Here is a 27,858-nt window from a genome sequence, read left to right as displayed (position 1 = left end):
CAGCGCCCGCCCTCGCCCCCGCCGGGGCTCCCCTCACCCCTCAGCGCGGGGCCGCCCGGAGGTGCCCGCCTCCCCCGACGCCGCGTCCCTCGCCCCCCGCGGCAGGACCGTATGCCATTCCCCCCCCCACACACCCCCGACGCCCGCTTGCCTTGCCGGGGGGGGGGGGGGAACCGTGTTCCCGCGCGGGGCGGAGCGGAGGCGGCCGGAGCTCACCTCCCGCCCGGCGGGGCCGCGGCTCGGGCGCTCCCCAGCGCCGGCGGCACCAGGTGAGCGGCACCGCCTCCCGCCGTCCCGGAAGGAGCGGCGCGGCCCCGAGGCTTCCCGAGCTTTCCCCCCTCCTTCCCTCCCTCCTCCTTTCCCCATCGCGGCGCGGACGGAGCCGAAGTCAGGGCGGAAACTGCCGAGATGGCCTCAACAATGGGGTAAGGGCGGGGAGGCCCCGCCCGGCCCGGCCCGGTGCCGTTGCGAGTCGCGACCTGAGCCCCGCCGGCTTTGCCGGCCCGCCACCTGCCCCGGGGGGCAGCGCCGGTGCGGGGAGGGGGGAAAGAACACGAACCCCGGCGCTCTCGATGAGAGGGGGCGAGGGGCGCCGAGGCCGCCTGAGGAGAGGGGAGCGGGACGCACGCCGCCAACCGCCCCGCCTCAGGCCGCGCTCCCGCCCGCCTCAGGCCGGGCTCCCGCTTCACCGGCAGCTTTAAGGGGCGGCGGGTGTGGGCTGCCGGAGCCCGGCCATGAGGGGCCGGAGGAGGCGGGCTGGGGGTCTTTTCCTCACACACGTACACCCCGGCCCGCGGCTACAGCCGCCCCGCACCTGCCGGAGAGGCTGCGGTGAGGGGGGCGGAGGAGCCCGCCGCGCCCTGCCGCCATCCCCGGCGTGGGGCCGCCTCACCGCCGGGCAGGTGGCCGGGGGTCGGCTGTCAGCAGCGGCGAGGCGAGAAGGCGGGTGTAAAGCCCGGCTCGGTCAGCTTTTGGCTTCGGGTGTCATTAGGGAAACGCCGGTTTGGCCTGAAGAAGGCGGTGAGCGCCGCGGCTGTCGCTCCGTCCTCTTAATGGGGTGGACGGGAAGAGCCTGAAGTTAATTGCTCCGGCAGCGTAATAACTTGCTCTCGTCTGCGGCTCTGGTGGGCAGACCGAATTTATTCAGTGGAGTTCACTCCCGCAGGAGGAAGGTTGGGAAGGAGCCTGCCTTTTCGCGGTGTTACGAGGATTCAAGGGGTTTCCGCCGGTCACGCTGCGAAGGCTTGAGAGATGTCTCGTTCGCAGATAATACAGCCCTCAGTGGGGAAACCGAGCTGGGTTCAATATTAGGAAACAGGCACGTGCAGGGAACGTGGTGGGAGTACGCGGTACCCGCGAAACAGTCTGTGTGGGTGATCAAATGGCTAAACCTGCACAGAAAACTCAGCTTTTTTGGTTTGGCTGAATTCGCTATGACTTAATAGCACCCTGAAAATTGATCGTGGTGCTTCTGGAAATCATGGCTTTCAATAGATTTGTGGCTCGCTTAAGCCCGCTTTGTTATAAGCGGTATGCTGAGGGAAGTGAAGGAGTGCATCGGTGCTGCCTTTCCAGCAGGCTCGGGACAAGATACAAGCTTGCGTCAGAGGCAGAGGAAATCCATATAGCCTGGGCTTACGTAGCTGGGAGCACGTTCTCACCTTTTCATCACCTTTTTTCTCTCTTTCAGATTCAGTCCTGAATGTGTCCGCCAGGTTAATAAAATTCATTAGGAGTTCAGAATATAAACTTTGCAAAAGTTTTTGGTTTCTTTTTACAGAAAAATAACCCTATAGATACTACAGATATAGATAAAACATATCTAGCAAAATGGGGCCCCAAATATCTGGCACTAGGCTCTCTGTGCCCTACAGCGTAAATTACAGGCTTAGTCCATGAAACCGCTTTCACTTTAGGTATTTCTCTACCCCACATTGGTATTTCTCTTCCACAGCAGTGGACACTGTCTCACCCTACCAAACTTCTCTGCCCTTCTGGTGATCATTCATTTCCTTGGACTTTTCACTTAACTCATATCTGATTTCTGCTCTGGTTTGGGTTAAGGGGTCTTTTTTGGTGCGGCGGTTGGTTTTGAAAGGGTGTTTAAATGTTTGTATGTATGAAAGTTAAGGTATCAGGATCCTCAGTGCAGACAAAACCTCTTTTCCTTCAGGCTAAGGGAAAATTCCAAAACAAAACAGGCTAGTTGTTCTCTGTTGTGCTGGAAAGCTGTAAATGGGCAGAAGAGTAGATGGTGAAAACACAGTTCTGTACTAGCTCCACTCTTTAATACTCAGCAATACAAAATTAGTAAATTTGGTCATATGTCTATTTGCAGATCAAGCACTTAACAAAAAGTTGACCTAACAAAAGTTTTGACTAAGCACTCTTCTGAAAAAAAAAACATTCTTACCTCAACTCTTATCTGTAGAGGTTTTAAGTTAGAAAAAGACTTGGTTGTATTTTTAGAAAATACAATTTAGAAAAAGGATCCTTCGTGTGAATTCTTGTCTTTCTTTCCTATTCTGTCTTTTTTTTTTCCTTTTATACAATGAAGAGCTTTTCTTGAGAGAATTGTGTAACTGTGACAATACCAGTATTTCACCCCTCACTATTATGCCCCATGAGCAGCACATCTTGCAAAAAATGAGTAAAAAGAGTCAGATTAGAAAGTTGCCGCTTATAGTATGTTATGTATATGGAGAAATATAGCAATGTATTTTAGTTCTTAGGATACCCTCAGTTTTCCGTTACCCCAGGTCTCCCCAGCTGCTGCCTGGGCCCCTCTCTCTTAGCTAGCAAGGCTCAGACACGCTCGCCCCACTTCGTGTCTTATCTGTCCACCTTTCTTATGTGTAGGAGGTGCTGTTGCCGGGCTTTAGCTACATCTACCATTGCTGTTGGATTTTTTTTTTTTTTTTCTCTAATCTTCTCTAAAAAACATTGTGGGGTTTTTTTAGTGCCAAAAGGCTTTGTGTTCCTTACAGTCTGTTATATATTAACAGAAGTTATGTTGTGGTGAGTGAGGTTGGGTTTAAGTGCCCAATACAAAAACGCTGACTGTCAGATGTTTGCATCTCAATAAGGTTGTCTGTGCTGGAGAGCTTTCAGGGATAAAGTCCCAAATAGTTCAAGTATCACGCTGCATGTTTTCCTCTGCCACAATGGAGAACAGCTTAATAGCTTGCAAACGTTTTTAGAACAGCACTTTTCTCTTTTCTTAGCAAAAAAATCTTCAGGATATTCTTAAGGCCTAGAAATACAATTCATTTTATTAACTACGTTTTAAGCTGGCATAATGACAAGGGTCCCTAAGCCTTAAGATACTGGGTTTTATATATTCAGTATTATGGAATGAGACTCTCCCCTAGAGGTAAAATTAGCGCCAGGTTGGGTAGGATGATCTTGATCATCTTTGCCAGGCAAAACTCAAACACTTCATTTTTCAATTTAGAATAAACCCCAGCATTTATTCTTAAAATCTTGAGGAAATGAAGTGCCTTTTGGGGTTGGGCACTTCAAAGTTCGTTCCTTTGTAAAGGGTTGCAAGCTGTTAAAGATTTTTGTGATTTCTTCTACAGATTCAACCAAATTATCCAACCTTACTAAGGTTCTACGTACAAGTTTATCTGAGAGTCTTTTTTGAAGTGGCAGTTTTCAAGGGCTGGAAAATAAAATAGCAAACACAGTAACATATTACTGGCTGAGGAAATTAAGGGCAACATCCAAATTCCTGCTCAATGTCTGTTTGCTTGTTACCATCATGCTCTGAGCTTAGTGAACATTTGTTACAGCCACTGATCCCCGTGTGCTCTCCACTGAAACACTCCTTCCCTCTCACCCTCTTCAGCATCTCTGGAAGCTCTCCCCAAAGCCTCTCTTGAGATGACTGTATTTGCCTGTCTGTCTCTCAAATAAGTACACTCTTCCTTCTGCTCCAGACTTCACCCCACCTCTGCCTGCCTGTCTTCCCTGAACTACCATGAAACTCTGTCACTTAGCACACCTATCTACCGCTTCCCATATCTGATCCCTTTTGAAGTCCATTCAGTCAGTGTTCTTCACGTTTCTTCTCCCAATACAAACTTTTTCAGTCACATACTAGTTCTGCCTGCTTTATCACTCATACTTTTTTAAACTAGGTTTATTGAGTTCGTTCTGGTGCTGTCCCTTTAAATCTTCTCTCTCTGGGGCTTTAAATTCCACCTGCTGGATAATCCTCACACCCATTGCTGTACCCCAACTAACCTATCTACCTACTTAATTCTGCACTATCCTTCCATAAATGCTGTTGCTTAAAATTGCTATAACTCAGTGAAATCTTACTGCCATCTTTCGTAGAAATATCTGTTCCTTTTTTTATCCATAAAATTTCAAAAACCTCTCTTTAAACCTTTCACGTTTAATCTCTTATCATAACTTCCCTTTAACCTTCCTGTAAAATCCCTGCTTATGACATTTCTAATGTCAAATCTCCCCCTACAAGTAAAATAATCCTCAAACATAGTACCACTATCCCTCTTGACTCTTCCTTTTAACCTTTTCTTACTAATGCTTTCCAAGCCAATGCTGTGCTGTCCTGCAGCAGTAATTCTCTCCTCTTTCCAACCGCTCATGCTGCCTTAGCCCACGTGCTTAGGATGAGACAAAACCTAGGGAAACATACTTTGCAAGTGTCTTCCTCCTTGCATGCTTTTGTTATCCCCAGTTATATCGCTAACAGAACATTTAATATCTCTGTCAGAGATGGTCAAAAGAGTTTAAAAAAATTAGGTGGTGCTCCATAGTCTTGACCAGTGGCCTCCTTCCCATCACTTCAGAAGATTCCTTTGTAGCGGATCCCAGTGAAGGCGTGAGGCTGTGAAGGGTAATGTGGAGATGCTGGTAGTCTCATTTCTGGACAGTGAAGTGATTGCATATTTTCTCTCTAACCAACTTCCTTTGAGTATGTAGAGGGAGTTTTTATTTCTGTTTACATCTGTACTGTTTGCTTTTCAAATTCTCTCTTAATCTTTGGTTTATCTCTTCTTACCTACCAAATTCTGTTAATTGCTTCTTCTTGGTTGTTTTTGCATTGTCTAAATGCAGATAAACTGCTATCCCTTGCAATTTAATACCACTTTCTGCTACTTCTGACCTATGCACACTATCTAAATCTGAGAGGCTTAGCCTATCATCATGGATTCTTATTTCCTCAACTTTTCTTCCAGAAATTAATTAAATTATTATCTTTTTCCCCTCACTGGAGCTTGGTGTCACAGCACTAACCTTCTGGCAAGGTTTTCCTTTGTAAGGTTCTAACAATTAATTATGTTCTAGTCACTGTAGTCAGTGGTTTAACTGGATTATTTTCTTATGACTTGCGCCTGCAAACTCATACAAATCTGACAATCCTACTTTTACTGAAATACCAGTTTTATCCTATTTGCTGTGCTACTGAATGGGATGCTTAAAACTTTTTTTTCAAGTGCTAGGGCCTGATTTGAAATCTTGCACGTAAATACAACAGAGCTTTGTGAAATAGCTGGATTTATCAGGAGGTATTAGCATTCAAGATCAATCCTAGAGTCCATCTTTTAGTTTGGTTTCTCTATGTGTTTTACGATTCTTGAACTCTGCTATCATTTCACCAAAAATAACTACCTAGTTTCTTTGAACTAGTTTGGTTTAACAGACAAACTAGTATTGTTTCTTGCAGAAAAGTTCATTCATCTAGCTGATGGAGGAGTGCACTGTAAAAAGGCAAAAAATAGAAACTTGCAGAAAGAAGTTTGCTTGATTTTTCAAGTATCTTCATCAGAGATTGCCATCTGTCTCCAGCTGGCAGATAAGAATGACAGTGGGGGTGGGAAAGGATTCAGTATCTGTGCAGATGACTTCAAAGGCGTGATGAGAACGTTTTCTGCCACAATTCACCATCTCACTCTGTAAATTTGTCTGTTGCTTCTTCTCGTGTTCTGCACCATATGAGGGCACAGAGCGATGACTCGGCTTACCTCACTACTCCTTGCGATTTGTGATGAAGTTCAGTCAGCGTAGCTTTGAAACAGTTTATTGAGCAACCATGCTACCTCTTTTTCTGTCCAAATAGGTACTCTCTAGGGCCAGATTTGAACAGTGAACCGGTTGAGTATGCCATAGAGCAACTTGTTGAGGAGTAGGGATGAAAAACAGAGGTGGAGTCAAAACGTTACACAGTGAGGTATAAGAAGGTAGAGAAAAACTGATGCTGACAAGTCTCACAGCGCTTGCGAAAGAAGGGAGGAAAGGGTGGATGCTTTAAGGCAGGCTGTAAATATGCCTGAGGACCAGTTTGCAAAAGGCATAGAAGCAAATCCCCTGATGGCGAATTAGTAGGGGCAGGATATGATAGCCATACGAAAGAAGCACTTGGAGGAGACAGTTTTTCCATTATGGTCCCTACTTTTGTCTTCACTGTGAAGGAACCTAGGGAGCGTCTCGCAGCAGAGCTCTTCATTATGGAGGATCCATCAAAATCAAAGTGTTGGAAAGAAACACAACAAACTGAGAAAGTGAAAAATAACATTGCCAAACTGAATGGCAGTGATAAAGTAGCAGATGGAATTCAGTGTAGATATATGTAAAGTGACTTATGTTGGGAAAAATTTTATAAGGTAAGATACCAGCTAGACATAATGGAGAAGCGCTGAGTCTGCAAAAAAAAAATGTTCCCACAGAATGCCCATGCTTCCTTGCAATAAGAATAGCAGGGAACGTAACGCAGAGGCATTGGATTTGGCCATATGCTGGTTTATTAGTCCAGCTCCACACTTGCCATTTTCGGAACAAACTGCTTTCAAAATAGAGGTGCTCTGCTCTCTTTGCAGTCCTTCACGAGAGAAAGGGAGCTCATGTAGTCTTATGGACATAAGCTAGCCTTGGGTGTTTTCTGGGGCCTGTCTTTGTGTCACGTTGTCCTCTAGACTCCTGAGTTCTCGGGGATACCCTATGTGGGCAGCTGGGCTCCCACCATCTTAGCTAGTGGAGGAGCAGCCAGGTTACCACGCTGTTGTGCCGCCGTAAGGTACTGTCTGTCACCGTGGTAATGAAGAGCTGACTGTACCTATCCATGTGACAGAAATAATATCATAGGCTTAAGTTACTCTTATAAGATAACCTTAAGTTATCTGAATAACACCACCTTTGTCGCTTTTTATTATACATTTCTAGCACCAAGGAGCCTATTCATTCTTCTTAAAGCCAGCATCCTCTGACGATACACCTGGACAACAGTCTCAGTCATATGGTTTAGTTTTAGGTCGTCTGCGAGGAGCAGATGATCCTTATGGGTCCCTTCCAACTTGAGATATTATATGATTCTATGACCTCTATACAGCTTTCATAATAAGTTTAAAACATTTTTAAACAGATTTTAGTCCACACCAAAGACAGTTTGGTTCCTGTCTTTCTGTATCTCCAAATGTAAGCACGCAAATGAATAATTAGAAACCAAATCCAGTGGTTACTGGCTTACTGTCAGTCTGTCTTGTTGGTACTGGTTACAATTCATAACCCTTCAGGGCTGTGGTGTTGTGGTGGTTTTTTTTTAATTAACAACCCTCTAGCTCTTAAAAAATTATTTTGATTTTTTTGAAGAACCAATACATAGTCAGTGAAAATTAATTAGGTCTTTCGATTCTTACTGAGTACCTCTCGATTAAACTGTTAGACTGCATCCTTTTGATCTAACCTCACACAGGTTACGAGCTGCGTGCAATAGAAAAGCGCAGCGGGCACAAAACTATGCCCAAAAGAATCGGAGCTAGGGCCGATGGATCTCCTCAGAGAGCTGACTAAGAAACTTGGCCTTCACTGAAATGCAGTAGATGATGCATGCAGAATTTAGTGTGATGGCTTTTTACAATGCTTTGTTTGAGCTATCCGTTCATTTGGCGATTATTTTTCTCCTGCACCACAGTATTTCTAGGGCCTACTGTGTTTCATATGACGGACTGTAATGAAGTTGCCTTGTAGAAGGAATCAGGCAGATATTTCAGGAATTTAGTACTGGTTATTAGTAGCAATCATCTGGAAGTGTCCAAAACAAACACAAACAGCAATCAATCAATGGCTGTGACATATCAGTGAGTGTAAGCAGAGGAGGGGAAAGCACTGGGAAGAGTTCAGAGTCCGTGTGTATGAAACCAGACAGACTACAAAGGGGGAAGATCGCTTAAAGAACATAAAAAATAAAATTTACTTCCTATTTTGAAAATTATGTTGATATTTATATTATGAAATTTATTTCAATGATACATGGCTGTGCTCTAAACATCTAGGATAAAAGCTTGGGACTGAATTTTTGAACAATTGGAACAAAAGCTATGTGCTTATCTTGTAATGATTTTATATAAACAAGTGTAGACAATGTGTAAAAACAAATTCTGTGTTTTGCTCATAATATACATTATTTGCTGTTTCAAGGTAAAAACTGCCAAGGTATTTGACAAGCTTTAAATACATATTTAAAAGATTGTTTAAGTTTAAAAGTTACTTGGAATAGGACAAGCTGCATACTTTGTCCAATGCTTGGTTTATGCTATTTATTCCCAAATTAAGCATTAGGACCCAACAGGTATCCCCTTATGTGTTTGCTTTGTTGTCGGACACTCAAAAAGGGATGAAGGGAAACTGATGAAGAAATAGGGAATGGCTGTTTGCCTGCAAACACCTCGATGGGTTGAAAACAAGGGAAGAAGTCTAAGACCTTCCACTGCTTTCACCCTGAAACTATTTAGAGGTGTGGAGGAGAAAAATAGGAAAGGAGCCTATGAAAAATAGTGCTGATTCCTGAGGAGGGGAATAACTGGATTAAGTGGGAACAGGTGACTGGTAGAGGGTGCTTAGTTTGTGGTAAAACCATGCCCTTGGATTAGAGAGAACCAAGAGTAGGTAGGAACTAAATGGCTGGGTAGAGACATTCCTACTGCGTGAAGATTAGATTATCAGTGAAAAAAAGATCCAGTGGTCAGGAAGAGATTAAGGGGGTCTTTGAAACCATTAGGGATGTGTGCTTCTGAGGAGCTCGGGATAAGGTGGTGCGAGGAAAGGGGGAGCGGGAGGTGAGTAAAAGAGGAAGAGGGAGAGCACGGATGCTGGCGTTGCGGAGAGAGGAATTGTGGCCAGTAGAGGAGTCGATAGAGGATACAGCTGCAGAGCAGTTAGCTCAGGAAGAAGAGACCAGTGACTAGGTCTGAAGGGGGAGTGAAACAGGAGAGAGAAGCAGCAAATGAGTAGAAAAAGCAAGAAGCAAGCAGAAGGATGGGCGGTGGTGTAAGGGGGCAGAAAGAGGCAGCAGGTACCAGCAGGACTGAATGAGAAGTGCTGGGAACTGACTGTCCAAGGAGGGTCTTGGTGATCTGGGTGGCACACAGGAGTGACTGGGAAGACTGACAGCTGAGGAGAAGACGGGGGAGAGCCTGTTCTCTCCAGCAGCTGTGGCACGTTGGTAAGCTTGTAGTGACTTGTCAGTAAAATATGAAGGGAGTTTTTGCACTCAGTGTCTGCATGTAGCAATTCTGAGTGCCGCTCCCCACCGGGGAAATTCAGAGTGCTCAAGGTCCCAGGGGAAGTGGCTCCTGGGGTCTTTTGGTTATTGTGGCTACCACCAGGGATAACAGGGAACATAATTAGACCTCAAAGCCCTCTCTTGCACAGAAAATAATTATATATGGTGGCTTGGAAATAGGGGCAGAACCCTATCCATGCAGAGCAGAGGATAAAAGGTTGAGGAGGCTGGAGAAGGATGCGAGTGCCCGTGGTGTGATGCACATGCTTGCAAGGCAGTGAACAGGGAGGAGAGAGTGAAGGGGGCCGAGGGATAACTACGGGGAGCTTGGAGTGAACAGACTGCTCTGGTTACAAAGCGAAGCAACACGCTTGCATCGCTACCATATTGAAAGGGGGTTGAGCAAGAAGGAGTTAACCAGTGTTTTGGCATTTCAGCCAAGTGCAGTGCTGGGATGTACTGCTGGCTTGACGGCTTTTGATAGGGAGGATTATTTTTTTGCAGTTCCTCTCTCTCGGCTGTATCAGAGCCGTCCAGTGGTGCTCGGTGAGGGTCTACTCCTAGCCTGCAAGTCTCTTGGCGCAGTTCGGGAGCGCTCGCCGAGGGACCCGTTCCCCCAGAGCCACCAGCCAAGCCCTCCCTGGGCTGCAGTTTCTGCCCCAAGAGCTCTCCCTGCCGCCCCCAGGGTCTCAAATCGTGAGCTCCTTTCGGTAGAGAGAGACCAAACCCCACTCCCGCCCGCGTTCAGGCTGACTCGGCGCATCCCTCGTGTCCAGTTCCTTGGAGGTTGCTTCGTCCGTCCCGCTAGGACGGGCTGGGCTCGGGGCAGAGGCAGAATTTCTCGGGTCGCCGTCGTTTGAGCCATTCCTACGTACAGCTGGGGGGAGAAAGCTGCGGAAACCGGGCAGCCCTCCCGGGCGACCCCCGGCCGCTCTCGGAGCGGCGGCAGCCGGCCCGGCCGAGCCGCCCCGGGGAACGAAGCCGCCTGGTGCCACCTCCCGGCCCGGGGCTCCTCCGCCGGCTGTCTGTCCTCGGCTGTCTGTCCTCGGCTCCCGGCCGAAACGGGGCGAGGAACACGGGCACTCAGTCCCGCAGGGGCATTAGACGCGCTCGCCTCCCCCCCCAGCCCTTCTAACTTCGGAGTTGCTCCTTTTTTTTTATGCAGGGGACTGAGGAAGGATGAGGAAAGCTCGCCTGTTTTCCTAGAGCACTGGCATTCTATACCGGAGGAGTTACCAGGCAATTTACTTCATGCAGCACCGATAGCCCTGAACGAAGCGGGAGGGGAGAGCTGAGTGAGATTCGCTGCTTTTCGTACAGCTAGAACTAGAGGGGTGAGCTGGTAACAGTCGGGGAATCGTCCCCGTGGTATCAGCAGTTGATGTAAATGCGGATTTTTAAACTCACTTTTCCATTAAATCTTTCTGGGCAGCGACTAGACTGCGTCGCTAGATGTGTATTTTGTGTAAATTTTGTGTAAATGTGTATTTCGTGCCAGCTGATGTAACAAAGCCATGCTCCTTTCTTTGAAAGACTTGGGGTGCAGGTCCGGGTAACCCCTCAGAGAGCAGCAGCTTTATTTTAGTTAGCTGTAACCTAGCAGCTCCCTCAGACCAGGCCTATCCTTTTTTGAGGTAGGGACATATTAAAACAGGGGCACATAACTTAGACACAAATGAGGGCAACAGGGCTATTTTCTGTTTTCTTTCAGGGGGAGATGAAGGGCATGGGGATGCGCAGCAGGCAGAGGGGACGCACAGGACAGAGGGATGTGCAGCAGCTTCTCCCTGCACTGGTTTGGAGAGGAGTTCAGCCCGGTGAGTCTCTGCTCAAAGGACCCTGTAGTAGAACAGGTGGAGCGCAGAAAGACCGTACCAAGGAAATAAACAGGTTCTTCTCACACACACACACACACACACCCCGTTTGGTTTTTTTTTTCTCCAGCAAATAAAACAAAGGGAAAAGACCACACTGGAAGATGAATTGTGCTGTCTTGGCTAACTACTTCTCCTAAGCTTTAATAGGTTCCCAAAACAGGCATGTAGAACCCAGGTAAGAAGGGTGAAATAATTAAGAGTTGGAATGTGGGGCTTTTGTGTCTGCTGTAATTATCTGTGGGCCAGATCAGAAACGTTAGACATCCAACAGGTGACGATGTTTTTAGGGGAAAAGCGAACAGTTCCTCCTTTCTCTAAAGGCTACATACTTTTCCTATCTAATCAGTAATACAAAATGGGGAGGTGCTGACACAAGCAAGAATAGCCGATGACTTCATCAGTGTGGCAGCAGCTCTCCCTTTAAAGTGTGAGCAATTCGTTGTGGGTTTGGGAGGTTTTGTTTTTTTTTTTTAAAAAGTCCCTTTTATGCAGGAACCTGCAGTCACCTTTAGGACTGTTCTAGTCTTACTTCAAACCTCTGCTGAGACAGAGCACAAGACTACTTGCTGTTCCTCTCTAACAAACCCTAACTGCTGCTCTTGCAATCAAAACAAATGTAAAGCAACTAATTCTAGTCACCAGCATTTTTTACCCTTGTTATTAGTGGCTTTGACCTAAGAACTCGAGGAAGCTGCATCACCATAGCTAAGTGTTAACATTGTGTACATAACCATGAACTGCGAGAACTTCTGAAAAACTTCAGCAAATACTTTCTTCTGTCCCCCAACAGATGGAGTGGCTATTCCTGCATGGGGAAAAAGACCTGTAGTTTCACAGAGGTGCCCAGCAGAGCTGCAACAAAACTATTCTAAGATCTGAAGCAGGTGGGAAAGCAACACTCTACAATGCAGTTACAATTGCTTCTCCACCCTCTAAAAAGAGGCTCCACAAAAAATTCTGTCATGTTTGTATGGCTGTGGAGTTTTTCTTTTTTAAACCGTACGTTACGTAGTGAGCTCGTGTTGTGTTTTGCTGTGGCAGTCCTTCAGATTGTAGCTGGAAATTAAATTTTATCTATAAAACGTATTAACCTCTCAGTTACACAAAGAGTCAAAAGTTGTCTACTGCCCACACTGCATCACGTCAAGCTAGAGAAGCTGAAGCTACCACTAAAAGAGGAAGAGTGACTTTCAGTGTAACTAAGAATGTGGCTGCCCACACCTTCCATCCTGGACAGGCTCGAGGCCACCGCTACCACCCTCGCCCCGGGAGCTCCCGGGACCCGCAGCTGCCCTGCATCGCAGCGTGACAGACTTGGCCACCTCCGTTGATGCTTCTGCCGCAAGACCACAAGGAACATGACAAACAAAAGGGGGTGTGTGCCTTTCCGGAGGAGCTGGTGTGCTACACAGGTGGGTAAGACCTTAAGAGGCCCATAAAGGAACTGTGAAGTGCCAGCTGTGGAGAGTCAAGCCACTTCCAGGATCACCCAGATGAAGTTCGAGTCAGTTGTAACGATTCTCTTCATAATCACTTCATTTAAAAATAAATACCTCCTCTGAGCAGTATTACAAGCCAGCAGCAAGGCATAATTCACAGTGTTGGTAGCTTTGGACAATTTTTTCTCCCTGAACAGGAGTTTGGATGTGATGGGGCCCTGAACTCTGACTTTGGAACAGTTTTGTTCTGGTGTGTCCCCTGCCTTTCTCCACGTGAACTGTTAATTTTCTGACATGGTGTTGCCTTTCCACATCCGGCATCGTGGCATACTTCCTCCTCACCGCCTGCTTTTCTTTGTGTAGATTTCCTGCCTACCGACATGCGGATGTTTTTGGCGTTATGTGGTGCCCTCACTCTTGGCTATAAACCTCATGGTTAAGTCAGCTGGCAGGGGCAGGAGCCATCTCATATAGAGCCCATTTCTGTATGGTAAAGGTGAAGGAAATGATTAAAATTTCTCCCTTGACACACATCTCCTAAAGCAGGTATCTTCAGCCACCCAAAAGCATGCCTTTTTTCTCTTCTATAAGATGATGCGTAAATAGTTCCTCTTTGTTTTTTAGAAACGAGGACATTTCTTCTATGACAAGACACATTTGCTCTTATGAGACCAGCAAATGGACAGTGGCCAGGAATATTGAACAGGTAAGATTAACACCCATTGGTTTAATGTTCATCTGAGCACAAACCAAAGTTTAGTATGGAAGGTATTTCTGAAGGAGGGTATACCGAGAGTCACATTTTGTACTTGGCACTGAGCAAACAAATGCACCAAGCTACACAATATGAATTATACCTGCTCTTTTTGGAATCTGGCAAGGAAATAGCAAAAATCTGAAAGCAGTGTGCGGTAGGAACTAGGGAGGTCCAAAGGGAATTGTTTACAAAGAGGGAGACAAGGTGGGCAAAAAATGAAGTTCCAGCTCCCGAGTCTTTTCTTCTAGGTAACTGCTACCGTTTGGAGCCACTAAGGTGAGGCAGTCCTCGCGCGGCCGCGCTGCCTCCACCCTCCCTGCGCTCTGCTGCTCCGGCTGCTTCCCCAGCTGCGGTCACTCCTGCCCGGGTTACGGCTTCCTTCACGGCTGGGGCTGGGCATGCCCTTCGCCTCTTAACTCGCCAGCACCAGCTACTTCCATGCCTCCATGTGTATTTGATGTTAATTCCGGGACACAGAGATCCCTTTCCGCACGGTGACAACTCCCCTGAAAATCTAAGCTGCTGTTCTGAATTACCACTTACGCCATTAGTCACTTAAGGAAGCTTACCAGAGTCAGCAGCCAGCAATAACACATTTCTTGTATGCAGACTGTCTCCTAAATAATAAAAGTGTCTCCTCCACTGCCCATTTTCTCTCTGTGGTAGCTGGATTTTCTGGGGATGCGTTTGATCTGCAATACGATCAGTACAATAAGACGGTGACACAAGTTTATAGCAATTGCTTTGTGAGACTCGGCTAACGTCACGTAAAAAATGGTTCTCAGATTCTGCACACAGACAGGTTTATGTAAAATGTATAAACATTTGTCCAAGTTGTTACAGATTGCATAAATATGGCATTTTTACTGTTGCATTTACAGATGTGCATGTACAATGATGTGCAAATAATCACAATTTGATTACAGTCTTTTAAAGGTACTCGAACCTTGCATCCAACTAACGCCATGAATGAAAAATGCCCACCAAAGAATTTAAATAGCAAACTTATAACATGGTTTAAATTCATAACAAATTTCAACGTCTTCTCAGTAAAACTTTCACACATGTAAAATAGTTTGTATTCATTTTATTTGTATATGTCAAAATACAATTTTTTTTTCCAAAATAGTGGGTTTTGCAACTAGTTTCATGCAGATACAAGGTCTGCTCAGTACTACCAATAAAATCAATATAGCACAGTAGCCATTCATTTTTTAGATATAAAGAATAAATAACCTAAATATAAAACACTAAAATATTAGAAACACGTATTTATTCATTCACAGGCACCCAAACTTTACCAAATATAATCCAGAATATGCCTAACTGTCTTGTAACAGAACTCAATGCGTTGCAGCCATTCAATTCTGTATTTTATGTTAGCATAAGACAATGGAAGTCCCTATGGTTCAGACCCACCTCTCATACAGATCAATTACAATAAGATATCTCATACTATCCGTGTACCTTTAAAATCAAGAATCCTGAGCGTGGTAGTAAGAGCATAACCTTACATCTTCAAAAAACCAATCAACAGAGAGAGGACATCATGTCTTCCTTACCAAAACATACCCCACCCCCGTAAAACTAACCCCCACCCCCCAAGTAGGCAGTAGAACACAATGACCTTTTTAAATGAAGGGGTACAAATTCACATTTAATATAGTATACAATATATCAATAATACAATAGCTACTACAAGCTTTACAATGTACAATTTGTTTTAATGGCTGATCCGTTCAGTGGTTTTAGGCAATAAACTATGTGCCAATAGAATGTCGTATTTTGAATGGTTTAGTGAAAATATAAAAGCTGTTTCTAACAAAAGCGATCTTCACTTAAGTACTTTTTTTGTTTTTAAAGGCCACTGAAATGTATAAAATGGTCTGACATGATGGTGTTATCAAATTGGATGCCTTCTCACATGGCAACAACAGTGCATATAAACATTAATGTGAGTGTAATGGGTTATGTTTTTCAAATGATTTAGTACATTACTTTGGCTAGCACAACAGTTTTGGACAGCACTCAGATAAATACAGGTATGTGAAATGTAGTGAAGCAGTTATATTTATGCAACTTTTTATTATGGTGAACACTATCAAATGAAAAAAAATGGGAGGAAAAGATAATAAAGTATTTTATATAGTTTAGACCTTTTGTAAAGATAGGGCTCCATACAATGTACAATGTCTAAATTCTTTATACCATAAAAATTAATGAACTTTGTTAAACACACTATTCTGGAGTAGCCTAATTTGCATTAACAGACATTTGCAATAGGGAAATATATTCAAGCATGCCACGTGGTGGTCTGAAAAATCAAACCAGTACACATTTATATATACAGCATCACTCAGTACCTGCTCAAATGAATGTGACGATTACAGGATCTAACATCTTTCACTACAAACTTCTTTTTTTTTTTTTTTTTAAAGTGACCAATAAAGGCAGAAAACAGGACTCTTAAAATATTTCTAGTTTCAACTGACTTTTAAAGCATTTTGTATAGGAAATAAATGCATATTGCACAAACAGTGAAAGCAAATGTTCCACCAAACATCTCTGTTCCAGGTGGTTGGACAATACAATTCTAGGTAGCTACACAAATATGTAATTTAAAAGGGTGTGTGGTCTCTGCAAATGGTAAAGCTGTGAAAACACTGTACAAGAAAATCTGGTACATGAATAATTAGAAGGGAAAAAAAAAATTCCAAACTTAAGATTTAAAGAAAAACTGAGTATAGAAAAAACTGGGAATTGTGGCACAACAAAAACATCATCGAGTAACTGTCTTCTGTGAGAGCTGAAAGCTTTTGTTGATGTAAAAGTGTTTATGTACAACTAAGGCTTACTGGTTAAATATCTGAGGCGTATCTGGCCTTGAACACTTTCCTTATTATGCTGTAGCTGTAAACAAGATTTCTCAGTCATTTTATCTTCTCAGCAGCTGCATTTTAACAGAAACAATGATCTTGATACAAAAAAACACACAGGTAAGAGGGCGTTTGGCAGGATATCTGAAAATGACAGTCTCCAAGGGATCTTCCCACACTTCCAGCGACTGCCATACTATGGTCCACTGGAGTTACTAGTGATGTGCAATACCGTTATTTGCTGCTGTAGTAAACCCTTTATTTGGAAAGTTTGCTTATAACTCTGATCAAGGCCCCATTTTCATCTTTTAGCCTCTGGTTGTCTGCCTTCAGGTCTGGTAGCATCTATGAAAAATGAAACATGATGGTTATTTGCTATTACACCCCAAGTAAAAGCAGCAAGACTAAACAAGCACTGGGGAGAAAAAACTTTATTCAGCTTAAGCATCTTTGCAGTTCTCCCCCTTCATATCAGCAGTTCAGAAAAATCTCACCTTTTAGCATGATACAGTTAAGAGTTATAGATTAGGAGTTTTTACTTGCTTGGACTAGACGCACTAAAACTTAGTGGTGCAGATGACAAGCCTCTAAAAAAAGCATTTATAGTAGCATGAGGAAAGTAATTAAATGCTTCAAATTTCAGTGCAAAACAAAAAAATGTTAATTACCAACAATTTAAAGAGGCTTGCCCATACTGCTCTTGCACACTTTCAGAAAAACATGCTGTAGCTAAGCATATCTACCACTGTGCTCTTGGATGATTTCAATCTGATCAGATACAGTGTGATTCAGCTCGTTAGCTCATAGCATTAATCTTCCAACCACTTCCAAACTCATGTTGAAGCACACATCCTATAATTTGCGATCACATCCCTGAATAGCAGAGTTCACACAAGATCAGATCATCGAAAGCGATCACTGAAACACCAGGCTGCATACTCAGGCACACAAGTTAGGAGTTGGCAAGTTAAGGTTGCCACAGGAGACGGGTGACACGCAAGCACAAAAGCTGGAAGGCAGAAGCCAAGTGAGGTGAGAGTTGGACAGGATCAGACAGGAAAGGAGGACAAGTCAGTGCACAGAGGTTCCTCCTGGGAGAATTTAACTTGTCAGAGAAACCAGAAGTAATCTCGGCAGTTCTCCGTATCTACATTCACACACTGATAGCAAACCAACTATAATACTCGTGGCTAAATTACGTGTATGGTTTCCAGCAGCAGGTTTACACAGGAGGCAACAGCCTATTCCTGCACAGCGGTTATTCAGTAACCTCCAGTGCAAGTGCATGCAAGCGGTCTAAGTCCAGCTAGCGACCTATGTAACAACTGCTACACAATTTTTCATGATGAAATTTCCTTGCCGCTAGTTTTGTTTTCATTTTATTCAAGCAAAATCACACTTTCAACCCGATTATATTTAGAACATTATTAGGAAACAGAAAGAACTGAGGAGTTTAAAAATGCAGGGTTAATGAACTGTGCATTACACCAGAGGCTTCATTTACACATCTCCTCTGAAGGATTCCTGTCCACACTCAGTTCACCAAACACCAGACACTCTCACAGAGCAAAACACGATGGTGCACTGAGGATGACTGAGGTTATAGGATCTCTAGTTCATTTACCTGCAAATACCAAAGTATGTGAAAGGAAGACGCCAGGAGATCGTAAGAGGAAAAAAGGTGATCTCTACAATTAGAGTAAGTAAAAATCATTCTGCTAACCTGGATTCCAGCTCTGCTCCATGGTGGAGCTTAGGGCAAGCCACCTAAACTGAGCTCTTCACAGAGTCAGAGGGAAGCTTCCATTGTAGTCAAGTGAGAGCTGTGCTCTGAACAAGAAGTGCTGTAAAATGCTGATTACTTTCAAAAACCGTGTCAAGGTGTTTGAAATTGGGCAACACAAGTAATCATTTGGCAATTTTCAAGTATTACCTGTATTAAGTTTTCTAGGCTGTAAAATAAGCTGCTGTTGTCTGAGACAGACGTGCTAGGGGTCATATCCAGATAACAGGCACGTGTACCGTGCATTTGTGTGTGCACCTGTATCCTAGGATAAACCTGGGGTTGTTCTATGACATGTATCTGCAAACAACGAAACAGCCATTTGTTCAGGCAAAGCAACTAAAACCTTTCCTTCCTCCTTTTCATTTGGTTACGGACTTCATACCGAAGATCCTGGGTGAAACCACAACAGCCTTCATCTAGCTGTGCAAGGAAGCAAGGGAGTCTGGGTTTGTTCTGTTAAACGGGTATCTCGACAAGTGTTGTCACATATGCTACCCAATGAAACCTCGAAGCGGCTCCAGCAATGTCACAGTCCTCTTTCAGCTTACTGCCTAGGGAGATGGAGCCCATCACGCTTAATTACATACAGGCAGACCCACAGAGTGGTGTATTTTCTGGTGAACTGTTTTAACAAAAAAGCTGCTGTTCAAATTTAGAGCTTTAACATAATCATTACCATTATATGTCTGCAAATCTTTGTAGATAGATTTTAATCCTGATTAAACTAATAAGTAGCATAGGTATTAAGGAAATATTTTCTCTTTTATTGTGAGTCTGCTAAAGAATAGGGGAAGACTGGTGGGAGACAAAAGCAGTTATGAGTAATAGGAGATTGATCAGGAAGGATAAGCTCAAGTAACCTAAAATACTTGTGCTTCTCATCTCTACTAATCCCCACATACTTTAAACCTAGCCAAAGACATTTATACAATTTTCTCGGAGCAGTGCATTCCTATGGTACTCAAACTTCTCATGAGGTGACACCACACACCTTTAATGTGCAGAGGCAGGGAAAAAACGCTTTGCAGTAAATTCAGTAAAATTACAGTTACATACTGTACTTAAAACTTTGAATTCCAACTTGCTTCTCACTAAAATAGCAAAGTATCTTCCTGTGATGAGATTCCTGAGTAAGGTTACAAATGCACTATTTTGCCTATCTGTATTATATGACTAGCTAGTAACTTTGCAGTGCTGTCACTGAGCAAATAATTATTCAGTAATCACCTGACATATGTGAAGCCAACTCAGATCTGTACAGTAATAATAATGTCTGTGTTTGCTGGAGGATTTAGCAGTTTTTAGATACGAAACAGCTTTGTAAATTAAGATTACAAAAAGCTCATGAACAGTTAAGGTACCTGTTCAGATGAATCAGGCTATGGTTAAGCTACCATCACAATGTCAAGCTTCCCTGCTGTGTTTTTATTGCTTTTATTTTGCTAGCCAGGCTCCTCAAGCTCTACAATGATCTGCCATTGAAAACTCCTCCTACAAAAAGGAATACTGAATAGTTTTCTGTGGGTTAACACCCTGAACTGGCTTACCATGGTTAAAGGAATGCCAGTGCTAGCAAAAAAAGATGGTATGGATGTGTGGCTGTGGATGGCAGTCATTAGATTAGCTCAGCTGCATTGAAAAACCACATTGCTAGCTGAAGCTGATGCGAAACGGGCTGCCCTAAAGGGACAGCTCTCCCTCCTCATGCAGCAGTACGCGCCTGCTGCCGTCTGCGTGTTAGTTCAGTGATTCAACAACGCTGGGGTGAGATGGATCAAGTAATATAAGGAATAAAGGGATTTGCTTTCAGCCAGGTCAGTGAGCTGACTTGACTCACTCAGCAAGGGTTAAGACAAGGGAACATTGAGGAATGCAGGGCCTGGACCAGGAACAACCTCTCTACCCATGTCCTATTGTTAGGCCAGCTCCAGGAAGACAGGAAGCCAAAGGATAAACCTTCCTCTTTATTCCGTGCCTCTTAGTGGGGAAAACCTGAGATTGGACTCTGAGCAGGATGAAAAAATGTACACTCATCGCCTTGCTTCTAAAGTGGGAAGGGGAGTAGGCGAGGGAAAGCAGTTTAGCAAGAGTCACTGTGCAGAAGGAATTTTTTTTTTTTTTTCAACCTACACATCTTAAAAGCTCACTGAAACCTCCATCCTATGCAGTTGTTATGTAAGAGGAAGAAAGGCATATAGATGTGGTGTGGCATGAAACCACATTTTGTTCATCACAGAAGTTTTGAACCTTCAGTGGGTTTCTGAAACAGCCCTGCAATAACACCAAGGACAACAAACTGGCATTTTTTTTCCAAGATGAAACTCAAAACAGCCCATACCTTTAACAGAAAGGGACTGAACCAGATGGCCGAGTAAGCATGACCCAATCTGACACACTAGGCAGGGGTTTTTGTGTCTGTGTTTGCACAGCCCATGCATTATAGGATTCTGGTCCACGACTGGAATGCCTGCATATGTAGCAATATAAATCAAAATCCGTAACTTAGTGCTAAAACTGGGTATTTTAAGCTGTGTAGATAAAAATAAGGGTTGGCCAAAACCACATGCATGGGAAGTTAATACGTGAAAATACTAATCGACTTGAAATTCCAACAGATTTCTGAAAGAAAAGACTTTGGTCCCCTCTAAATACTAAAACACACAAATGTAAGAAATAAAGTTGCTAATGCAACTGTTCAGGAATGCACAGTACTGAAATCAGTTCTCAAACATTCTTTAGTTGAGACTAGATTTGTATCAATTCTATGCACTTCAATTATACGGCCGTAAGAAAGCTCAATTCCTAATTTCAATTTGTTAGAAAACTGGAGGCAAATCTATTTGAGCATTTAGTCAAACATCAAAACAAGGGAGTGACTCCAGTGTATCCTAACGCGAACTCAAATCCTTTCAATTGTTGCCCAGGTTTTAACACGTCAAAGGTCTCCTGGATCACTGCCAATTTATCTTCAAGTAAGCAAGGACAAACTTGAGTGCTAGTAAGGACAATACCATACCATACCGACACATCTGTGACACCTCTGGTTGGTACACCGGACACCATGCTTTAGCCACACTTCCATAACCGAGCAGCGGTAAGTCAGTTTCTGACACACAAGTGTTAATAGTAAACTTCTACCCAAGCACAAACTGAACGTCAACACCTGCCTGGCTACACAAAGGAGAAGGAAGAAATTACAAGTCCACAGAGCGCAGTTGCCTACAGGACCCTGACAGCTTGGCAACCACTCGGGTCAAGGCCCTATTCTCAGTCACCAGTCGCTCATTTATGTGTCTCAAAGATTGAATCTGCTTTATTTGTTGCAGGTTCTGCAGGAATCAAAGAAATAGGAGTGAAAAGGAGAAAAAAAACCACATGTATATTATGTTGATAAGAACTAGAGATGAGCAAAATTGAAAGAAAACTTAGAAGAGACAGTCCTGTTTAAAGTAGATAAGTCGCTGTGAAAGGAAAGTATCAAAGAGTGGCACATTCTTGAAAAGCAATCTAAGAACCAGCAGTGATTAGTCACAGCTTTCCAAAACAGTTCAGGATACATTAACAATGAGAGCTATTCCTGGAATTCTTTACTTAACATCCTAATTGCACAAACTAAATCTCCTATTCAAAAGTCTGTAAATAATGACACATTTAACATATACTTTTACACGGCAGTGTAACAAATGATAGGAAGATTATTTAATCTTTCATTTAAAACCTTCACATACTGCTTATTGAAAGTAAGCTTTTGAAAAAAGGCATTACATTTGCATTCTCTGTTTTTCTTGGAAACCCAACCTTCCCTGACAGGAATTTACAGGTTGATGATAGAAGCTCACATCCTGTCTTCCACTCTTAGACAGAATTATTTTCCTATACCATAGTTTGCTTTCTACATATTTCACTTCTAAAGACCCCTCAAGGAACCACAGACATTGTGTCCTCCCTTACAGCAAACTATCTTGGTCCGAATCCAAGGGAGCTGGCGGCATCGTGGTTGCCTTCTGCCTACATCTGCCTGTCAGCTTCAATTATTTCAACAAAACTTCGTGCATGTATTTTAATGGAAAGTATTTGGAAGTTAATGCCATTTCCAAGCACCAGAGGGAGCTCAAAAATGAGCTTGAAAGGAAAGTTTTTATTAACCAATGACAAATATCAAATGTCAAAACAGTGGTGGTACTTTAAAATTTTGGAGTGCAAAAATGTTTTCTATTTCATCATGTTCCACTAGTTTTCTAGTCATACTTTAATTCTATCAGTTTCGTTTGCCCTGTCCAATATTACATCCAAGGACATCATAGAAAACAAACTTGCCAAATTCCTCACCCTTCTTATTAATTCTATCAGTTTGGTTCACCCTGTCCAATATTATATCCAAGGACATATAATACAAAACAAACCTGCCAAATTCCTCACCCTTCTTAATCATATCAGAGGATGTAACATTGATAAACCAGGAAATGAGAAAAGTCATACCATGACTGGCTAAAAAGCCAGAAATGTATTTAAAAAGTATTTTTCTTCTGGGATTCAGTTTATACATAGTTGAAAAAAACCGGAAATCTGCGCATGTGGTAAATGTTACTTATTTGTCAATGTCTGAAATCTATCTACTGCTTTTTGTTAACTAAAACCTGATTATTATCCACTCTATAAAAATCAAAGTTTTTCTTTCAATATTGGTAACATGCTGTCTAATACATAATTCAGAAAGCATGAGGTAACAGTTGAAGCAACATTTAATGCTTAAATACCTATGGAATTATATGCTACCATTATTTTTAAGTTAATAAAATATAGGGTATCGCATCAAAATCATAGATTGTGATTCCATCTTGATTAGATCAAGATATGTTTCACTCCAACCATCTCTGATGTTTCTTGTTAGCCAGTATGCTACAGAAGCCTAAGCCTCAGCACCTTTTTAGAAGTCATACATGTATGACTGCTTATGCCGCTGTAACAGCTTCACTACAAGCTCCATGACATGAGTGATTTTGAAATGCAGCTGTAACTTAGTTATTTTCTAAAGAAATTACAGAGACCAGTAATACTGCGAGACTACATGTTGCACTGACATAGTCATACACTTTGTTATTAATAGTTTAACGTGTAATAGTTTACTTACTTTCAGTTCCTCTTCCATTTCAGATATCCTTCTTTCTAGAGCTCTTCTTTCCTAAATCAAAAGATGTGTGTTAACATTGAACAATACCATTTTAAAAAAATGACTGCTTGTAAATACTGTGGTAACAGTGAAACACTTCAAGTTTCAAAGATCATACAACCAAAAGCATAGTGTGGATAGGAAACTTGTGATGGCAGTGATATATAGAAATTTTGTCACCCCTTCCTTCACACAAATTTAGACAGGCTGTTAAGTACCATTTGCTTGGATTTATTTTTCATGAGCTAGGCTTCTGTAATAGCTTAATATACAAGAAATGCAGAAAATGATCAGAAACAAACAAGAGCATTAAAAGAAACAAGCACAAAAGCATAAGCTTTCATAGACAAGCAAACGTAGCTGAAACATCTGTCTCAGCTCAGTGGGATCTGTCCACACTATAAACTGCAACGTAGTGTAGATACACCCAAATTTACATTAAAGGACTTCAGCTGAGTACCAAAGAAATCTAGCTACGTAAGACCACCTGCTTCTTGAGTAAATGTTTCCTGAATATTTTCTGCGTTTCTAGTATAGTTTTTTTTCCTTTTTTCCTTTTTACCTGAGAAGCAGGAGAAATTATCCTTTGCAGAGAACTTCAGGTTGTTTTGATTACACTGACTACAGTACCCAAGCTAGCTTATTGAAAGTTAGCTGAGGGTTTTCTATACTATGCTGCAGTCTGCAGTGCAGACACTCTACCATATTTCTACATGATGTTCTTTCGTTTAAACCTAATTTTCAACACATCTGACATATGAATAGCTGATGCAACAGACTTCAGGGGTTTATAGCTTGATTGCTTGCTCTCCTGTGTCAGACAATGCAGTGTGCCTCATTTAAAAGCAGCTGCAGTTATCAGTACTCTACATTCAGATTCTTCCAAAGTGTGAAAGGCAAAAGCAAGAGATTATTGCAAAGTGGACATATGCATCTGCATACAACGGTGTTACGCAAACAGCAAGCAGCATTGACTGAGGTGTGTAAAACTTTGGTTAGATCATACCGCCCAGTAGATACTGACTCTTGCCGGTCACCTTTCAGATATAAATCATTTGAATTTAGTTTAATCATAGTGCAGTTATACCCCAACATTTTCCCATTTTAGCAAACAACTTTAAAGGTTTATCAAAGTAATAGATTACTGCAGTTGTTAGTACTTAATGTACTTAACTCCTTCGAGTTAAGACCTTTCCCATAATGATACTGACTGATAGTAATGGGCATAGTAAGTACCAGCAAGTTAACTGCAGTAGCAAGTGACTAACAAAAAACCCACACCATCTTACATTACTTAGAATTGTATCAGTTACCTACTAGCTTTGAAGAATAACGTATATTACCAGTGTTCTTATATTAAGCAGTATTTGACAATTCCTGCAATTACCAAGGGATGAATGATCAAATAGATCTCAAAATTTCAGATGGTTAGAATTTGTTAGTCCTTTCGATGCATTTGCTTAACTAGCATGTTGAACTTGTCTAAGAACAACTATTAGCAATAAAAGCCAATTAAATAAAACCTGTATTTCATTAACTTTGTATACTTCACATTATATAACAGAAACATTTAAATGGACTGGCCTAGATATAAGATTTTTTAAAAAACATATTGTTTTGATTAGATGAAGCTATGCTTCTCTTTTTCCTGAACTGCTTACTCTTTTAGGAAGTGGCTTGAGGAATGCCAACAAAATAATACATTGCAGTTTCACTGGGAAGAGTTGCCAGTATTATTTGATTAGTCCCTGGACTCAAAGAAAGGGTTTGAAATTTATGCAGTCTAAAATTTTATGATACGCTTCAACAACTCTATAAGGTACGCCGAGGAACTTTTGTAACCCTCAAAATGAAAAAAATACATGCTAGTCTCTCAGCTTATAAAATACAATAGCTCATTTGTATTTATCAAAGCAACTAGGAACCACAGGCTTGGTGCAGTGAGATTGAGGTATGGGGGTATACATAGGTGAAAAATTGAACCCAGAGTTATAAAATTCTTAAGAAGTAAAACCAGATGTATATACCTACATATATTTGTATATTCAGTAATGGCAAAAAAAATACCTCTCCACAACCCAAATTCCCAGCTCATGAATTCTAAATTTGGGGGAAACTGGTTAAAGGTACCTACAATTCTGAATTCTAATCCAGAATGAAACCGGGCAGTTTGAGTTTTATTATCACATCATATGAAATTCTGCAAAGGACTTTTACCTTACTTTTCAGAGTGACAGGTCATTAATGAAACCCTTATTTTTGCCTATTTATTGTGAGGGCCTTGCATCTGTGATCCAATTTCTCCTCCCCATCTCCATGGAAATAGCCCCTTTCTGGTAAACAGTTGTCAAATGAACAATATCAACAATCACAAATCACATCATGGAAACCCACTTCTGAAGGCTGAGTTCAAATAAAATTCAAAGCCAGTATTTTCTAAATTTGATTACCGTGCAATTCTAGGTTTAATAAATGTTCCCATCTTTTTTACTGAAAAGATATGTTTGAGCTTGAAAATGTCATAGTTCAAAGATGCCTTCACGTTTTTCTCTGCCAGCCTTTTATTTCTTCCAATTTATTCTCACCACTTTACTTTTTCCCTCCCCTTTTTTCTGTGTAATTTATATAGACATCTTCAGGTTTGTATTTTGTTTTAGTGAAGTTATATACTTGGAAAAGTATAGTTAGAAAAGCTCTACAATTTTTTTCTATGTTTTACATTTATGTTGTTACATTACACATTAAAAAGATGTCTTTAAAATTATTCTTAAATTCTGAATTTGGTAAGCTTATTTCTAGAGACCAGTTGTTGATGACTAGCAGCTGAGAGACTGCTTCAGTCACTTTCAAAGCAAAAGTAACTCCAGATTTTAACAAGGGAAATACTATCACAAAGAAATTCCTGTTTTAAATTCTTGTCTGAGAAGTTTAAAATTATAAAATACAAGGAACATCTCCTAAATCTTACGTAAATCACGTTTCAGCCATACAGCATTATCACTAACTTTATTTTTTTACCTGCTAGCTTTAATACCAATACATTTAGGAAGAATAACATTTCTGAAAGACATTTTGCTGTTGGACTAAATGTCTTTAAAAAAAAAGGTGCAAGAATTTCTAATATAGCCAAATGTTTTAATGCAATGGCCTATTTTGGGAAAACGCAAAGCAGCAATTTAAAACTGAAATAATGTTTAGCTATGCAGTACTGAATGCTCTGCAGTATGGAACCTATATAGTAATGGACGCAGCTAATCTATGAAATAATTAAATGTCCACTTGTGTGGCCATGACAGCAAGCATGAAACCAATTAAAGCTGCTGATGAAACTTTTTTACTGATGAAATCACTGTCTACAGCAGGATGCCAAAAAAATCAAGGAGAAATAGGTGCTAAAAGGCTGCTGCAATTATCTGGAGAGATTATTAAGATAAAGATAATGGAACTTCAGGAAGTGCCTGAGAGAATTTCTATAGCTCCACGTGCCCTATAAAATCTACCAAGTGTTTGTTTATACACCAGACAGGTTTGTAGAACTAAAAATTGTGTTCTAAACCTCAAATACTGGAAAGTAAACATAGAAGGCTAGTGAATGTGAAGTTTGCCAGAGACAAATAAATGTATAACTTACTACTGTCAAAGTCCATTTAGTTTTCTTCCCATTTAAGTGTCTAATGTGTCACTCCAGGATCAGGGGAGGAGAAAGGAACATGTGGCCAGGGTCATGCAGGAAGCCAGGACCACAACAAAACCGACATAGTTTGCTTTACGTTGCTGTGGAACTAAACTTTTCTAGGGATGGATTTTAAACTAGCATGAAACTACAGCCCAGAATTATCATGTGTCCAACTTCTGAAATAATTCCTGTAGTCTATCTCACATATGGATTTATTATATGACTCCTTTCCTATTCAATTTAGGGTTGTCTCTGACCCTGATGCCTCTCTTCCCACACTGCTTATTCATTCTTCCTCCCACCTCAGTATCATATTCCCTCTGGAAAAAGTTACAGTACAGGGAAAGAGACAGATTATGATTAATTTTATATCATTGGCAGGTTTAAGGTCTCACGTCTGTGAGGGAGAAACAGCTACTTCATTACCAACAATAACTGGTAAAACAACATGCATGCCTCTGGAAAGCTCTGAGGAAATTAAAGTCTCTGAATCTTGGAAATGCATTAGAAGATGAGGCACTCTGAATCTGCTTAACCCTCTGGAGTGCCAACATTGTTTTGGATGCGATGGATCAAGCGGCAGATCTCTGGAGGGCAGTGGGGTTTAGAACCTGGTTATCACAAACTAACAGGCAACCTGAAGGCAATTCTTAAGAGTAATTCCATCTCACAGCATCTCACATTCATTGCCACTTTGAAACCTAAAACCCCCAAATCTTCTAAAAAATGCAAGTTATAAGAAAGGCTT

The 27,858-nt window shown here is 42.0% G+C and overlaps 1 protein-coding gene and 1 long non-coding RNA gene across 5 annotated transcripts in view; one reads left to right on the top strand and one right to left on the bottom strand.

Annotated features, from left to right (window-relative positions):
• The first annotated feature begins 59 nt into the window (after window positions 1-59).
• Window positions 60-16,051, top strand: LOC138682493 (uncharacterized). 4 transcript variants are annotated; one of them, XR_011322593.1, is made up of 6 exons: window positions 60-425; window positions 11,241-11,346; window positions 11,474-11,581; window positions 12,197-12,290; window positions 13,470-13,551; window positions 13,851-16,051. It is a non-coding gene; the product is annotated as an uncharacterized lncRNA (long non-coding RNA). The 4 variants fall into 4 exon arrangements; XR_011322594.1 differs by lacking the exon at window positions 12,197-12,290; XR_011322595.1 differs by lacking the exons at window positions 11,474-11,581; window positions 12,197-12,290 and having other exon boundaries at window positions 72-269.
• Window positions 14,675-27,858, bottom strand: part of PPP1R12A (protein phosphatase 1 regulatory subunit 12A) — a 126,002-nt gene continuing 112,818 nt past the window's right edge. Inside the window, exons 24-25 of the mRNA XM_069773426.1 lie at window positions 23,396-23,446; window positions 14,675-16,823 (exon numbers count right to left, since the gene is read on the bottom strand). Of these exons, the coding sequence (XP_069629527.1) occupies window positions 16,737-16,823; window positions 23,396-23,446 (138 nt within the window). The 3' untranslated portion in view covers window positions 14,675-16,736. The remainder of the gene's footprint in view (window positions 16,824-23,395; window positions 23,447-27,858) is intronic.

This window comes from Haliaeetus albicilla, chromosome 28 (genome assembly GCF_947461875.1).
Source record: "Haliaeetus albicilla chromosome 28, bHalAlb1.1, whole genome shotgun sequence".
Taxonomy (NCBI): domain Eukaryota; kingdom Metazoa; phylum Chordata; class Aves; order Accipitriformes; family Accipitridae; genus Haliaeetus; species Haliaeetus albicilla.
Note: the sequence above shows the minus strand (reverse complement) of the source record. Positions and strands in the feature narration are given on the sequence as shown.